The sequence below is a fragment of the Mustela lutreola genome, chromosome 13, assembly GCF_030435805.1.
Source record: "Mustela lutreola isolate mMusLut2 chromosome 13, mMusLut2.pri, whole genome shotgun sequence".
Lineage (NCBI taxonomy): Eukaryota > Metazoa > Chordata > Mammalia > Carnivora > Mustelidae > Mustela > Mustela lutreola.
Window position 1 is genome coordinate 12279211 of NC_081302.1, and position 17238 is coordinate 12296448.

At 47.0% G+C, this 17238-nt stretch overlaps 1 protein-coding gene across 1 annotated transcript in view; it reads left to right on the plus strand.

Annotated features, from left to right (window-relative positions):
• The first annotated feature begins 10261 nt into the window (after positions 1–10261).
• Positions 10262–17238, plus strand: part of STK24 (serine/threonine kinase 24) — a 112054-nt gene continuing 105077 nt past the window's right edge. The window contains exon 1 of the mRNA XM_059144407.1: positions 10262–10755. Coding sequence (XP_059000390.1) covers positions 10714–10755 — 42 coding nt within the window. The 5' untranslated portion in view covers positions 10262–10713. The remainder of the gene's footprint in view (positions 10756–17238) is intronic.

The following is a 17238-nucleotide window of genomic DNA, read 5'->3' on the forward strand; positions in this document are numbered from 1 at the left end:
TGAGCCACCCAGCCATCCCCATTTGATTCTTTTCTTTCCTTCTTTTTAAGAATTGGAAAAATGTGATTCATTTTTATAGTTTCTATTTTTCTGGAAAATTCTCCATCTCCATCTGTCATTTAATTTCTTGTTATATTCATATTCAGTCATGTTTATTTTAGTATGTTTCTTCTGATTACTTTGATGTCTCCATGATTATGTTTCTATTATATACTTTTTCTCTCAGTCTTCTGTCCTGTCTTGCCTTCTTATATGCCTGGTTATATTTTGTAAGTTCTATTTCACTGCCTGGTTATTTTTTATTGAGTACCATACATTGCTTATGAAAAAATGTACCGATGGTTTGAGACTCCAGATGATGGAATCTTCATCCAGAAAGGATTGAAGTTTACTTCTGGAATAGCACAAGGCTAGGACAGATCACCTTAGTCTGATTTATTGGGCTGATTTGAAGCTAGGCTTATCCTTTGTGAGAGTTAGTCTATTTCTTTTCTTTTCTTTTTTATTTTTTTTTTTTAAGTAGTCTCCACACCCATGGTAGAGTCCATAGGGCTTGAACTCATGTCCCTGAGATCAAGACCTGAGCTGAGATCAGGAGTGAAGACCCTTAACTGACTGAGCCGCTCGGGTGCCCTGAGAGTTAATGTATTTTGATTCTTCTTCATTTTTAGGGTGTAGTGCTTTGTGGTCCCAATCAAAAGTTTGGGTTTTTTGCCAGAACTTCTCTTCCGTAGCACTGAAGTCACAACTTTGCTTACCTGGCCCTAGGGAAGTGCCGAACTTCTGCTTCGCTCTTTTGCCACTCAGTTGTCTCTTTCAAATTAGCAATTGCCTCAGGAAGGAGAGCAGCTCCACATGCCAGGTCTACCTCTTGTGGCTTTCCTATCTTCTGGATCTTGGTTCCACAAATTGCCTTGCTAACTCTCTGATAACGTCAAACACTTTTTAAAAAATTTATTAATCTATTAATTAATTCATCTACCTGTTCTAGTCATATTTAATGACATTGTTCTGAAATAACCTAGGCCAGAATTCAGCCATTGCCAGAGCAAAATTTTACATATACTCTAAGGAGAAATACTATTATAATGTACCTGCATTTCTATAACTTGCTTTTCTCACTTATCCCTATGTGAGCCATGAAAATCTTTAATAAGTATGTTAGTATTAATTTACACAATAATTTTAAGATGGTACATAGAATTTCTACCATTCTATGAGTGAATCATAATCTTTTAGCCAAACCCTTATAATTGGACACGTTGACTGTTTTTACTTTTTCTTTGTTATGAACACTAATATAATGTTTATGGTCATTTTACCTTTCTAAGTAGTTGTACTTATTTCTTAAGTATAGTATCTTGAAACAAAAATGTGATAGAAAAAAAGTAGGACTATTTTAAGGTTTTTGTTATATTACTAAAGGTCCCTCTAGGGAATTTATACCGACTTACTTTTTCACCAGCAGTGTATAAGCCCCAGTTTCCTTATGTTTTTAAACATTTTCTATTTTTTAAATTTATTTGACAAAGAGAAAGAGAGAGAGAGAGAGAGCATGCACAAGCAGGGGGAGGGGCAGGCAGAGGCTAGGGAGAAGCAGACTCCTGCTGAGCAGGGAACCCGATGCTGGGCTCAATCCCAGGACCCAGGGATCATGACCTGAGCCAAAGACAGACACTTAAACAACTGAACCACCCAGGTGTCCCATTTTTAAGCACTTTCTAAATAGTAGAATTCTAATTTTTAAATTTACCTGCTTCTGACATGCATAGACAAATATATATTATATGATTCTTCCACATCTCCACACCAAAAATACTCTTGGGATCACAAGGGAAAAAAACTAAACTTCAATCCTGACCTTGAGAAGTTCATGATTCTTCATAGGCTTTTTTGGGCTGTTGTTTTGTTTTGTTTTTGTTTTTTACGATTTTATTTCTAAGTAATCTCTCTACCCAACGTGGGGTTTGAACTCACAACCTTGAGTTCAAGAATTGCATGCTCCACCAACTGAGCCAACCAGGCGCCCCTCTTCATAGGTATTCTTGGTATGACTCAGTTTTCATTGTGAAATGAATATTAGGAATATTCCCCAAGAGCCTAATCCTCTGTATAGAAACTTGCTGTCTTGTCCTCTCACCAATTATACATACATCTTGGACCCTGCCTTATTTTAAATTGCAATTATATACTGAGGGCTTATTTATAATCCACAGTCCAGGCTAGCTTCTTGGTCTCCTTCTGCCAACTCTACATAGCCAGGTAGTGTGGCTGTACTTTATTTTTCCTCCTTCGTGTACTTCCCTAAACTCATCCTTTTTGAACTCAACTCAGTGGTCTGACTCCTCATCCAGCTTACCAAGGTCACTCATCCAGACCAGGGGTCAACAAACCACCAGGCAGGGTGCCAACTTGGCTTACCAGCTGTGTTTGCAAACAAAGTTTCCGCTCCGCTTACTTGCATGGTATTGTCTGTGGCTACTTTGTTGATACAACAGTGAAGCTGAGTGGCTGTGATAGAGATCCCAGGTCCCACAAACTTAAAATACTGATACCCCTGCCCTTCACAGGAAGTCCGCCCGTCCTTCATTTTTACAACTAAGATCCTGAACTTAATAAGAAAGATTTCCCCACTGCCAGATTAAGCAGCTGCTCAGAACAAACCTCCAAGTCCCCAACTGCAGTGGGCAAAGGGCGGATTGCTCAGTGTGACTTTATTTAGGGTACAGGCACTCCCCGCCGCAAAAAAACAAAACAAAACAAAACAAAACTGTGGGATGATTCTGTCCCTCCCACTCTTCTAGCCAGTCAGACCTCCCTATGAATTCAAGCAGAGCTATCATGAAGGATGTCTCATTTTATCTGGGCTCTTAAATCTTTGGGATGATAAGGGCAAAGAATGACATGATCATCCTTCTCTCCTATGGAAAGAGCCTGTCTGGCAGGGAAGGCAAGCAGGAGCCAAATAAGCCCAAATATCGAGACACACAGAGTCCTGATGACCTTCCTTGAATCCCCAAATTGAGTTGTCAGCAGCTAGCTTCACTTTTTACAATTTTACTCTTTAAACTTGATGTGACGGGCTTATAAATACTGGCTTTCCCAGGTAAATGAGATAAATGACTCTTTTTGTTTAAGCTAATTTGAATCAGGTTTCCGTTGTGTGAAATCAGCAGAATCTAGACAAGTATAAACCTGGACCCAGGGATAGAAGGTGCGAGAGAGAAAAACTGTCATGCAGAAGACAGAATGGAAGGCAGTGGGTGTTCCTGGTTCCTAAAACCATGGTTCCCAAACTCTGCCTCAAGGTGCCCTGAGTGTTCACAGAGGTAGCCCAAGATGGTTTACATTTTCTAGAAATGCAGCGGTATTAAACATCTGTCAGAGGCCATGCTGACAGGTGGTCCACAGTTTCAACACTAGATCACGCTTCCTTCTTTTCAGTGATGTCATAGAGCCGCAAAGCATCTGCTTATATTTTGACAGCTGCTATGTTAAAAAAAAATCAATGTGTACCAAGAACTGAAGCATTGAAGAAATATGTCCAACCTCATTCTAAAGTCTGAGAAGTTGTATATTATCCAACAGGAACACATGTCCCCTTAGCATATAACTGCGATTACTTAAGAATTAAATTAATAGACTCTTTTCTTTATTTTTATTTTTATTATTCATTTATTTATTTATTTTTTGAGAGAGAGAAAGAGCACAAGCAGGGAAGGGAGAGTTAGAGGGAGAGGGAGAGAGAGAATCTTAAGCAAGCTCCAAACTCAGTGTGGGGCCCAACTCTGGGCTTGATCTCATGACGCCGAGATAATGTCCTGAGTTGAAATCAGGAGTTGGATGCTGAGCTGACTGAGCCACCTAGATGGCCCCAGATTATTTTCTAATTTACAGTGTTATTTTTCAAAGGGCTACTGAGTTATTAAAACAGAACCACTAAGTTGCTTGTACCTAGCTTCTTGATTAATTGGACTATTAGGTATTTCTTTTGGCTCAGAGGTGCTATGAAAAATTACTGAGATGCTGAGGGTACCGGGGAAGGAGAAAGTTTGGTACCTCTGCACTTAAGACCATCCCCAGGACCTCAGATCCTCACCAATAGGAGGTGAGCTGCTAAAACAGTGCACCCTCCAGAAGGGCCAACCTCCATGTGCTCCTCTCCAGTGTGGCCACAGAAAGCCACAGAATCTGGAGAACCTTCCAGAGAACAGAGGCAAGTAGAGTCCCAGTGGCTGATCCCGGTCCTTCCCCAATTGTCTCACTTTCCGGAAAGGTATCATGTATATCATGGTCTGATGATGACCCCTGCTCATTTTTCTCCCCTTCTTTTCAGATGAGAGTTTTTAAGGTGGTTATCAAAATTTTTCCCCGTATCAAACACATTAAGTGTGCTAACATTTACCGTGTAGATATATAGCAGATTTTTGACCTATGAAAAGCTATATCCAGACTTGACAAAGAGGAATACATATTATCCAGAACCTCCAGAGTAGGAATGGATGACCTAAGTAGACGCTGCTGGAACCTGACTTGCTTTGGAGAAGTAATGAGTATATGGGTGGCTAGGCAGGGGCTGACTGTAGTATGTTAGGGTGGGAACACACACAAGAAATCATAAATGGAAAAAGAGAATGTGTATGTTTGTGTGTGTGTGTGTGTATATGTGTGTGTGTGGATGGACACATGCTGGGCAGCCAAGGGGTGTGGATGGACACATGCTGGGCAGCCAAGGGGTGCCCAGGAGTCTTCTTTCCGTCTTTCCATCTTGGCACCTCTTCTAGGAAACCCACACAAGGATAAGGGTAACCAGAGGCCAGCAGGGAAGACAGAAAGAAGAAAAGCAGCGTTCCGATTTTATCACTCAACACACCCTCCTGGATTTAACCAAGCCTCAACCAGGAAGCTTGGATTTCCATCATGGAGCTAAAATTTCCCTTTTGCGGTTATGAAGGGTTGAGCTAGGTTTCCGTCACTTGTTTAAAGAGGACTGACTAATAGCCTCACTGACTAATAAACTCATAGGAAACAAAGTAAAACTGGGCTGGAAAATCAAGGTTTGAAACTACATGCTTTTTTTCAGGTGAATCCTTGATGATAGGGTTGTGTCAGGTCGATATTTTCATGAGGATTCTGAGTATAGCTGGCTGTGTGCATTCTGGAACCAATGCCTACAACTCCCAGGCACATTTTACCTTCGGGTGGTTTATTCAATGTTCCTTAAGCACATAATTCCCTAGATCTCCTTGAAGTGAAAATTAAAATCGCTTTCTACAATTTGTCTTCCTTGTCAGAAAATAGGGCCAAGGGCTTTTAACAGGGGAGCTGCAGTTCTGAGAGTGTGGGATGGATGACATCACCCTTCTGGGGATGATTTCATTTATGCCCTTTCTGGACACGTCTGAAAGCAAACCCAGCCTCGGGAGGGAGGGAAATCTACACACTTGATGAGTCTTTGTGTACTGAGTCTTTATGAGCTGATTGGCAGGGTCAAGTGTCCACTGTGCAGAGGGGTGACAAGCTCTGTTAATTGGCTTTTTGCCAGGCAGAATTGCACATGAGAATTTGTGTAGTGAGCCTGTTCTAACGTACCCTGCTAAACAGCCTTAACTTCCCTGGTGTGAGCCCCGAGAACATGCCAGAAACAGAGAACAAAAAGCCCCTTCCTCTTGCGGGCTCAGCTTCCAACCAGCCTGGTAAATTTCACCTCCAAGCACCGTGATACTCGGGGCGCGGAGACACTGGAGAGAAAGAAAGACTTTATTAAAGTGTAACCTTTTGGCTGAAATGAGTATTTATGACTTTCGAAATACTCCCTGGAAAATATTCTGAACTCTTTTCTGGCACATTCTGCCACGTATTTCAGATGATTTCTTCTAATTGGAAATGCTTTACCAAGCAAATACGTGCTTCTCTTCCCTGCTTCTGCTCTGCGTTGTCCAGCGGCTGGAGATTAATGCTCTAGTTTCTCCATGAGAAGAAGTTCAGGGACTACGCCCACGGAAATATGAAGCAATGCCTATTAGCATAAATGTGAAATGTGACGTGTGTGGAATGGTGCACAGGCCTTGAGAGAGGAGAAAGGAAGCTCCTGCTCCTGGAGCGGAGCCTGGAGGAACTAGATAAAGCAGGTGGCCAGAACCGCTTGTGCAGGGAAAGGGCTGGGTCCAGGGCTGACAAGGCGCCCCACCCCCAGTTCTATGTTGAAGTCTTAACCATCAGCACCTGCGCACGTGACTGCAGTGGCAGACAAGGTCTTTAAAGGGGTGATTAAGTTAAAATGAAGTCCTGAGGGCCAGCCCTAACCAAATCTAGCAGGTGTCCTGGTAGAAAGAAATCCGGGCACATGCATATGTACACGCACGATGTGGAGACACAGGGAGAAGGCGGCCACCTACAAGCCAAGGAGAGAAGCCTCAGCAGAATGGACCTTGCGGACACCCTGATCTTGGATGTCCAGCCTCCATCACCGTGAAGAAAAACGTTCCTGTTTAGCTGCCCACCCATGGTACTCTTTCATGGCAGCCCGGGGAGACATATGTGGGGTGCGACCCCAAACTGAATTAGAGTCATGTTGCTCTGAGAGCTTGATCTCCGAGCCCCACGCCCACCAAATGAAATTTCCTTTGCACCAACGTAGCCAGATCTCTTCCCGGGGCCCTAGCATATAATTCCTCGTGGTCATGTCATACCAATCTTAATGATCTGTCTTCCACTTTTTGTGTCTTCACCTGCTGAACATGTGTAGGATTTGTCAAGCCTTCTGTTACTTCTCCGAGCTACTCGAATTTCTCTCTTTAAAGTTCACCATCTAAGTCCCTTTCTTGAATCTGTACATTTAAATTGCTAATGAGCTACTTGTCTAGCTGCTCTTTATAAAGTGGCATTTGGGGGTGTTTATCTTTTCAACCCAGAAGGAGAAGTGAAGGGACTGATTGTTGAATTCTTGTTTTCAGCTACGCTCTTGGAGCTCTGCTGGGACTACTCACTGGTTTAGAGGGAGTTGATAGCCAAGGGCTCTGTATTCTGGAGGGCCCTATATAGGGGCCTGGAAATGTCCTTTGTGGTCCTGAACATGTGTCAGAGCACAATTCATTGCTCAATTGTTATCCTTAAGTCAACACAAAAGACAAAGAGGGCCAGGGGATGAAAATAATTCCATGGGCTAGTATCTCCATGGAGACCAGCAAATGCATAATCTCTATGGAGACCCTCAAAATCTCTCCTTGTGAAATCATAATAGTATATGATCTCTTGTAATTCCGTGTGGAGGGTGGAGAGGAAGTGACAAGAGGAAGAGGATGAGAGGATAATCCTCTTCTTTCCATGGTGGGAATTAGAGCTGTCGCAACTCTAAATTTAATCAACCGCTCTACAGTAAAATTCTGAAGTTAGGATTCTGGGACGTCATTTCTCTAGGTTGGGAGGAGAGGTACCTGAGGAGTGCCAGTGTTTATGGACCCAACACTGAACCAGATGTCTGACTCGTAGTTGGCATTCGAAAAATGTGTTAATGGGTGAACGGCGGCAATAAGCAATTGGGCGGGATCTCATCAGGGGCTCGGGCTGTGTCAATCTGCTCTGTTGAAACAAAGGTAGAAGGCCACTGCCCTGGGGATACTGGGTAATGTCTGCATATGACCCAGTGCGACCAGGAACTCCTATTTTGTGTCTTCTCTTACGAGGAGAATTGTGCTCAGTGGTATAAATATGGTCAAAGGAGGAAATGAAGTTCAGTCATAGTGAGGAGGTAAAAAGGGAAAATAGCAGGGAGAAATCAATAGGGAAAGAGGCCCCTAATGAATGCAAGTCACTGTTTCCAGATAAGTTGTATCCTTTTATAATCTACATGCTCTTAGCCTCCCTAGCTTCTGGATATGAAGTGGGACTCTGGTTACTTTTTATACAAGATTAAGGTCCAAGGCCTCCCCTCCCGACACCCCTCATCCTCCCAGGGCTTATTTGTTGGAAATAAGCTCATGCAAGGTGGACTCCATGAATTTCCAATGATAATGCCTCCGACCAGCGTCCAAACATTTCTGTCCACTTGTCCTGTTTCTTCCTCCTTATCTTGCTGCCTTGTTACTGCCCCTGACTGCTAACCCCAGAGAGTTTTAGCACGATGGTCTCTACTGGTTGAGTACAGACTAGAAAAAATCAGCTTTAATTCCAGGGATAGCCACTGCTCAATCTTGGTAATAGATACTTCCGGGTTTGTCTCTGGTAATGCATCACAGACATATAATGTTCTATGTCTATAGATATAGATACAGATTATAGATATACATGTATATACATACCTATAGATATATAGATATCTATATATATCTATAATATATATCTGTATATATCTATATCTATATATCTATAATGTTATATGTCTGTGATGCATTACCAGAGAAAAACCCAGAAGTATATATTACCAAGATTGAGCAGTGGCTATCTATACATATCTATATACATGTATATCTATACATATCTATAATGTTCAAATATATGTTCATATATAGGAAGTGGTTTGAGCTCAGCCTATACATTTGTTTTGCACAGTGTCTTCTTCCTTGACAGCCTATAATGAAAATACCTTTCCATGTTACTAGATATTGTAATATATCATCATTTTTAATGTCTACATAGTACCTACTGTATAAATACACTATCATTTACTTAACAATCTCTTAAATTTTTAATCTGTTCCTAGTTTTCCCACAATTGTAGCTCTCCTTGCCCTGCATCTTTTTGTATCCATTTCTGGGCATGTCTTGGTTCTAACTTTAGGCCATGTTACTTAAGGAGACTTTCTGGGTGGAAGATTACAAACCTTTTAAAGATGCATCTCTTGCTTGTTTCGCTGGTTCTCTCTTTATGTTCCCATTTTTGAGTACATGAAACTTACACAGGATGGTGAACTCTCAGGTATCCGGGTTCATGCTTTTCTTAACTTTGTATTTGCCCCATTCTCTTCCCAGTCCTTGGGGGAGGCAGGAATTCCTGACTCAGTGATCCCATAAAGATAATCTGAAGGTATCCATCCTGGACTTTGAGGAAAAACATGCACGTTTCCAAAGGGAAAGTGAGGATTATTTTTAGCACCCCAGTCCTCCTCGGATCCAGCGCACCTCAGGGAGCAGCAATTCCCAGGATACCGCGACCCTTCGGAGTATGAACACCCCTTTCGTCGCTCGCTGGAGGACTTAGAGTTTCCTCCCAATTGTTTAGGCTCTCCGGGGGACTCCCGGGCAGCACCAGTGACTGCCCGGGTGCAGGACTGTCCTGAGGTGCAGGACATCAGCTCGTGGCCGCCACTGTCCCCTTCAAGTAAAATACTTTCCGGAGCTTCTTTCCTCTGTTGTTGGAGAAGAGGTGACTAAAAAGTAGAGGCAGGACTGGTCCCCAGAGGGGACTTGGAACTTTTGCAGGCGGCCGAAAAGAGAGGCCGAGAGAGGGCCGGGGATACGTCTAGACACGGTTTCCTTCCATTGTCTTCTCTTCCTCCTTGCCCCCTCCATCCCCCCCGCCCCCATTTTTCCCTTTCTTCTGGGTGGACGCTGCCGCCTGGGTCTGGGGCCCGGAGATGGTGGGGTGCAGCCCCCTCACTTCTTCGTTAAGTTTCAGCCTTCAAGTGGGGCTGCTTTCAAGCAGCAGAAACACGGAGCTGAGCGTGAACAGCCCTCGACCTCTCCCCTCCCGGCTTCCTCCTCGGGTGGGTGGGAAACTTCACCCAGAAGCCGAAGAAGCTCCGCCCTGGTAGTCTGGAACTGGCCACGGACCGGGGACCCTCTGGGCACTCTCCCTCCCGAGGTCCCCCTGCCCTAGCCTCTGCCCTCGGGGAGGTCGCCCGGAGCCCGTTTCCCTGGGGGCAGACGGAGCGGGGTGGGCTTGCGTGGACCAGGAAGAGGATGGCAGAGTTCAGACTTGGCGCTCCCCGCTCCCTCGCCGCCCGGCCCCGCTGCGCGCCGGACTCCCGCCGGGAGCGCGGGGGGAAGTGGGGGCGGCGAGGCTAAGCGGGGGGTTGGGCACGCTGCCAACCCCAGGTCCGACTCAGTCCCCTCCTCCCCTAGCCCGGCGCGGGGGCTGAGGCCCCCCTCCCCGCACTCGTGCGCCGGCCGCCTCCCGGCTCCGCTCGGCCGGCTGGCAGCGGGAGGCGGCCCGCGGGAGGCGCTCGGACCCCCGCCAGGACCCCCGCCCGCCCGGCAGGCGGCGGCGCAGGCGGCTGCGGCCTAGGGCGCCCGGCGGCCGCGAGCCTCCTCCCCCTCCCGGAAGCGCGGGGCGGGGTCCCCGGCCGGGCCGCGGGGGCGGGCGCGGGGGCCGGGCCGGGGCGGGGCGCGCTGGGCTCTGCGCTCGCGGGCTCGGCGGGCTGTGCGCGCCCACTCCCGCTCCAGGCGGCCAGCGCGCGCGGGCCCAGGCCGCCCGGCTCCAGCCCAGCAGCAGCGGCGGCAGCTCGCGGCGAGTCCCCGCGCCACTCTCGCAGCCCCTCCCCGGCGCGGTGCATGGAGACGCGGCCCGCCGCCCGCCGTTGAGCCCGCCGCCCCGCCCGGGACCCGCCGGGGCTGGGGTTGCCTCAGACTCCGGCCGGCCCCCGCCGAAGCCGGACTCGGGCTTGGCCGGCCGCCCCCGCCGCCCCGGGGCTGCGCGCGGCCCGCGGGCCTCGTCGCCCGCGCGGATCGCCGCGGCCCGGCCGTCCCGTCCCAGGAAGTGGCCGTCCTGGCCGCCATGGCTCACTCCCCGGTGCAGTCGGGCCTGCCAGGCATGCAGGTAAGCAGGAGCCGGGCCGCGAGCGGAGGGAGGGGATGCGCGGCCCGGGGCGGAAGCGGGGAACTTGGCGGTGTAAACACGGCCCCCCCTCCACACGCTGCCCCTTCCGGGGTCGCGCCGGCCTCCAGCGCGGCGCTCCAGCCCCCAGGGCGCCCCTGCCCCGCGCCGCGGCCCGGGGCTCGGGGACAGGGGGTGGGGGTGAGCGCAGGGATGAGGGGGTCCGCGGCCTGGAGGCGCCCTCGCGGGCCGGGGGCCGCGGGGGTCTGGCAGGGATGTGGGGGAGCCCTCTCCGCCGCCCTCTCCGCACTACGCCTTGCGAGCTGCAGGCCCGGCGCCCGCCGGGTCCCCGGGAGAAGTGATGGGGGGAAATGCCCTTGGAGGCCCCGACCCGGTCTTTAGGCCCTGCGTGCAGGCGGGGGGCGGCGGAGGCCCCGTTCCCCGCGAGCAGGAGTTAAAGTTGAGAGGCCGGAGGGGAGCCCCGGGCGCGCCCCGACTCGTCCTGGGCCCGGCCGGGCGGAGGAGGCAGGGCGGGGTGAGGGAAGGTGTAACCGCCAGCCCCCACTCCCGGCGCTTTTGCTCCGCGCCTTTCCTTCTGGTGCCAACTGAGGGGAAAGTGCGAGCGTGTAAACCTTCTGGAAGGAGGAATCAGGCGGACAGCCTGTACTCCAGTGTCCCGAGCCGACGCTGACCCGCCGGATCTCGGGACACTGGGCTTTCACTTGGACACTTGATTGGATCCAGACGAGTTCCTTCCCCGTAAACCTCTCGGTGGATACTTTGTGGCATCTTGGCTTAACCAGTGATTTGGCGGAGGGGTGGGGGTGGGGGTTGTGTGTTGGGCTTGACTTTCAAATGTGCCTGCTAGCATTAGAGTCTTCGCCTTTGGGGACTGTTTTTAGTCCTTTGGAAAACAAAACTACTTGGCCCTGGTTAATTTGTCATATTTGCAAGCGCACAAATGGTGGCAAAATAGGAAATGGGACTGAAATCTTATGATACAGTGGGAGTATGTCTTTAAAGTTTTGTTCTCCCGGTTTAGTTGAGGGAGTGTACATAAAGAGCTTTAAAAAAACAACCACGGTATCCAAGTGGATTTATTTGTTATTTTACAGGCATCCGCCGGCCCATTTTTTTCCGTCTTCCCTTGCTCTTTAGGGCTGAGAAGTGCAGTGTTTGGACCTGGCATCTTAAGGGCTGAGACTTGAATCTGACAGGTCTTCCCATGGCAGGTCGTATGGCCCACCCCACCCCCGCCTTTTGTTAACCGTAAAAAGAAAGCTGGATTTCATTGTTCAGGTTTGAAATCTATAAAAATAGCAACACCAAAGCTACCAGAATTTTATCCCGAGGGTTTTTTTTTTTTTTTTTTTAAATAAAGGAATAACAGTCAAAGTTAGTATCTTGAGTGTACTTGAAGAAAACTGCCCTTGAATCTCATTTAAAGAGCTTTTAAACTCAACACTCATTTAAAACCTAAGCTTCTGCAGACTGTTAGGTAAAAATCAGATGTGGTTTCTTGGTATTAAAGTTCCTGCTTCGCTTTGGTTTGAATGGAGAGGCAGGAAGGCACGGTGAACTGGGTGAAAATGATTCCTGAGCCCTAGAGCAAGAAGAAGCTCTTGAGTTGAACAACTTTTCTTTTCTTTTCTTTTTTTATCAGTTATTTCCTTTAGACTGACGTCTGCCGTGTTAATCAGGTTGTAATCTAGTACGGATGCCTCACTTAAAGTTTACAGTGGAGGTGTAAGGCCTTTGTGGAAAGTGAATCAGTTTGAGGCGGTACTTAAAGCCCTGTTGGTTGGTGCCCTGAAGAAGGTATCAGGTGGTCTCCAGGTGTTGGTGTCTGTTCTCAACGTTTTCTGTTGTCTTTTTTTTTTCCCCCTCAAGTGGATGGGCGAAATCTTGGAAAGAGGATGTAAATTTCCATTTCAAGGGAACTGTTTTTGTTTGGTTGAGACCTCCAGATTTTCAGCTGTCATAGGTTGGGGGCAGGGAGCTGTAAAAGGTGGCTTTCAGCACTCCTGTCTTTAAGTCCACGTACAAACTGTAATTGTGTTTAGTGTGCCATTTGGGGAAGAACATTCCTTTCCTCTCCCTTCTCCCAAGAAGAAAAACAACAGGCGCATTTATTTTTCTCCTTTGAATTAGCAGTTGTTACCAGCCCAGGAGGCTTTCCTCAAAGTTATGGGTTAAATTAAATGGAAGTCACACCTGCTTTTGACTGTTCTCTAGAATAAGATAAGAGACACTGCTAACCCTTCTGTGTCTGGTCCGGATACTTCCAATCACCCCGCCCCCTTTTTTTGTTCCCCTCTCATCTTCTGAACAGGGCTTATAAGGAGTTGGGGTAAAAATTTCAGAAAGACCGCAGAGTGAATTTAGGTGGCCTGAATTTAAGTATCAGAGATACTTAAGTAAGCCTGAAAGGACATTTTCATATAAACACCATTTTTTCGTTGTCTCGCAAATCATTTTTATGCCTCTAGATTTTTATTGGTGCCTCTGGAGGTATGGGTGTTATTTATTCTGTCTTCTGGATGTGAAAGCCAACAGAGACTAATTGAACTGACCAAGGAGAGGGAGTATATGAGCTGGGAAGTGTGTGATTTGAAACCAGAACTTTTCCTGTCTCCCAGACTGTTTCTGCTCATCATGGTGTACTGCTGCTTTATTATAACTTTTGCAAACATTAAAGGCTTTTTAAATTACACTTTGGGGGGCGCCTGGGTGGCTCAGTGGGTTAAGCTGCTGCCTTCAGCTCAGGTCATGATCTCAGGGTCCTGGGATCGAGTCCCGCATCGGGCTCTCTGCTTAGCAGGGAGCCTGCTTCCCTCTGTCTCTCTCTGCCTGCCTCTCTGTGTACTGTGATCTCTCTCTGTCAAATAAATAAATAAAATCTTAAAAAAAAAATTCCACTTTGGGTTTGCCGAAGAACTATGCTAAATGAGGAATACAAGATTGATACTTTATTTGGCCAGGAACTATTATTGAACATTTATATGCCAGGTCCTAGGTAAGGGGTAGAGGACTGTACATCTGAATGAGTTAATATTTGTAATAAATGTGTAATGAAGGTTGCCAGGGGCCTTTTTTACCTCCCACATCTCAGTTTCCTATTAACATAGGGGAGAAAATAAAAAATCATGAACTGAATGTAGTAACTACAAATAGACTTACAGAAATTAGGTTGATTTGGGGATGTATGTACTCCGTGTCCTTGAACATTTGTTGTTTCAATCAGTTTAATTCAGATTTGAAGAAAAGCTTCAGTTGTCAGTGGGAACACTAGCCAGCTTTTAGTTTGCTTAAGTTGTAATTTAAGAAGAATTAGGTTTTGGTTTATAAGTTTCTCTTGCAGATTTTTATTGGTCACATCTCAGCTTCCAAGCTTTTTGGTTTGTGACCCGCGTAAGAAGTACATTTTACATCAAGATCTGAAACAGAAGTTTTAAGAGACAGCCCTGACCCTCACTACTTGTGATGTCCTGCTTTTGTGTGATGTCTTTTATTTAAAAAGAAAGAGAGAAAGAAAGAAAGAAAAGCTGGTTGCAGCATTAAATTGATTTCACAGCTGACTGGTTTGACCCAAGTCCGAAAAATACTGAGTTTGGTATGTCCCATGTGCAGGACAGCTGAGTTACTTAGCATGTTTTGAGGATGTCGTTAATTTACTATATTTCCCGATTTGAAAAGTACAAGAGGGTTTAGAGGAATAGCTGGGAAACTTAGTTTCTACTTGGTAAGCCATCCTGTCCCCCTCTCTTCCTCTCTATTGTTCTCCTTGATTGGAAAGACTAACCTTGGCTGAGAATGTCCCTTTAAGTGGGGATTGCGAGAGGAGCGTTGAACAGCCTGGTTTGGACATGTTGGGAGCTTTCCTCAAGTGCTCTTGCTTGCCCTGGGGACACCTGTGTACCCTTAAAAATACGGGAAATGAAGGAAAACAGAAGGACAGCTGCATTTAATTGTGGCTTCAGTGCTCTCGGATTTTTTTCCCCTTGTTTGTGTCGCATTGCCATCGTTTTTTTTCCTGTTTCCATGGAAGAGGCCTCTCCATGTTCAGCCTGTTGCCATCTGCACCCTGGGGAAAGGTTGGCATGTTACGGGGTGTGGACATTCCCGGGATTTGTGAGATTGAGGTTCTGAAGGCACCTTGAGCGAAATGCTTTAGTGTGGAATGGGGTCTAGGGTCCGATGGTGGACGAGATGGGGAGCCTCTGTGGTTGCGAGGACCTGTGAGGAGTGGGTGGGGACCTCGGCGGGCCACGTGCTCAGGAAGTCAGCTGCCCAGCGAGGGCTGTGATCTGGGCGGTCCCAGGGGTTGGAAAGCAGGTTCACGGGGACACAGAGGTTGGAAAGCAGGTTCATGGGGACTAGCCTGGACCCCAGAGCGGGGGCTGGGGAAGGGGGCCTGCGCTCCGGCTGGGGTAGGGAAGCACTGAGTGTCAGGAGCTTTAGGAGTCCTGCTTGGCTGCTGGAGGTGGAAGTAGGATCCTGGGGCTGGCTGGCTGCCACTTGGAAGGCGGTGAGAGGAACCCCAGGCTGGTGAGAGTCGGGACAGACAAAACTGAGTGGTTGGAGGTTCAGGTGTCACCAGGATAGCCAAGGTGGACTTTCTTCTTTTTCAAGATTTTTTATTTTCAAGTGATCTCCACCCTACATGGAGCTCCAAGACCCACTCACAGCCCTGAGATCAAGAGTTCATGCTCCGCCGACTGAGCCAAGCCAGAGGCCTGCCCCTCAGGGTGGAGTTTTTAGCAGATTGACTTCAAACCTTGGTAATTTTGAACTCTCAGTGAACATTGAACACTCTTTTTCTTTTTTTTTTTTTTTTAATACGATCTCCCATCTCCCCAGCTTTTGATGCTTTTTTGCTGTTCTATGCTAAGAGTAATAAGGAAAGTAAAGGCACAGTTTTCTGTTACTGTTAGTTGCCTAAGATTGTTTTTTTTTTTTTTTTAAATTTTTTATTTGACAGGCTAAATATGTTTTCTTAAATACCCGTTTAAATATAACTTGAAGGAGTGTAGGACATTTTGGTTGTAATCCAGCTATGGGAACGGTCCTGGTAGGATTTCACATAGAACCAAATGACCTTCAAGTCGAAATTGGTCAGGTTAGATTTTTCTAGGCTGCCGACATAGCACGGTGTCCCCTCAGGGTCGTTACGGGCAAGTGGCAGCCATCCTTGCTTTCTTGTTCCTGCGTGTGATGCAACTTCACGTTCCTCTTCCCGCTGTTTTCATGCGCAGAGCAGAGCTCGCCCACTTCGTGCCCGTGGAAGGGTATTTCTAGGACCTTGATGAAAGACGTGGTGTGAGGAGTCACTGAAGAAATGAGCCTGTTGGCAGCTGCTGCTTCTTCCTAGAGTCTTTTTTAAGGCAGCTGAGGCCAGGGTCAAGGAGTCAGAGGATCTCTGGAGAAACATGCCACTTGGCACTGCGTTGGGAGCCATCTCCCAGTGATTCAGAGTTGCCTGCTTGGGAATTCCATACCTGCAGGAAATGGGCCACACTGAGCCAGCCCTTCTGTGGCTTCTTTTTTATGCTTCAGCTCAGCATTGTTATCGTTCAGGGAACCTTGGAACCTTGTAGCAGCAGGGAGTGCAGGAAATAGAGGTTGCACTGTTATCCCTGTGTGTCTGTTTAGGGTCATCTGGTGTCCTTGGACCAGTCATTTCCCATAATTCACATTTTTGCAGTACAGTATGTTTTAAAAAAACTCCTAGGGCCCAGTGCTTTGGGGAAAAGAAAAAAAAAAAAAATCATGGCTAACATAACACCTGGCTGTGGAGTTGAGTATGGAGTTTTCCTTTTTTTAAAAATTTTATTTATTTGACAGAGATGCAGCAAGAGAGGGAACACGAGCAGGGGAAGTGGGAAAGGGAGAAGCAGGCTTCCCGCCGAGCAGGGAGCCCTATGTGGGACTCGATCTTCGGAGCCTGGGATCATGAACCTGACCCGAAGGCAGGTGCTTCCCGACGGCGTCTAGGTCGCTCAGTGGTTAGAGTATGGAGTTTTCTAAACCCAAATGGCTCCTTGATTTCCAAGGTTCAGATTAAAAAAAAAAAAAAAAAGTATCTTTGCTTGCTACAAGATATACAAACACCCCAGATTGTGGATTACAAAGGCACTGTATGTGCATACCCCTGGGGACAGCATTGTTGACTTTAGAGACCTTCCATTATGTTTTCTTGAGGGTTGTTAGGTTTTCTTGAGGGTCAGGGTCAGTACAGGGAACCTTATCTGAGCAGCGCCTGCTGGTATCTGAATAAATCGTGGGAACATTCTGAGTTTTCTGTTAATGCTTACGAAATATGTAGCGGGTGTTTATCTTCCTATTATTTTCAGCCTCTTCCTATTTTTAAAAAGATTTTTTAAAAGGCCCTGAGACTTGAAACGACCATATAGGTCCAGATTCTTTGTTTTAATTATTTAGGATTTTTGCTTAGTTTTTATTTAAAAGGCTGAGCATAAAGAGACA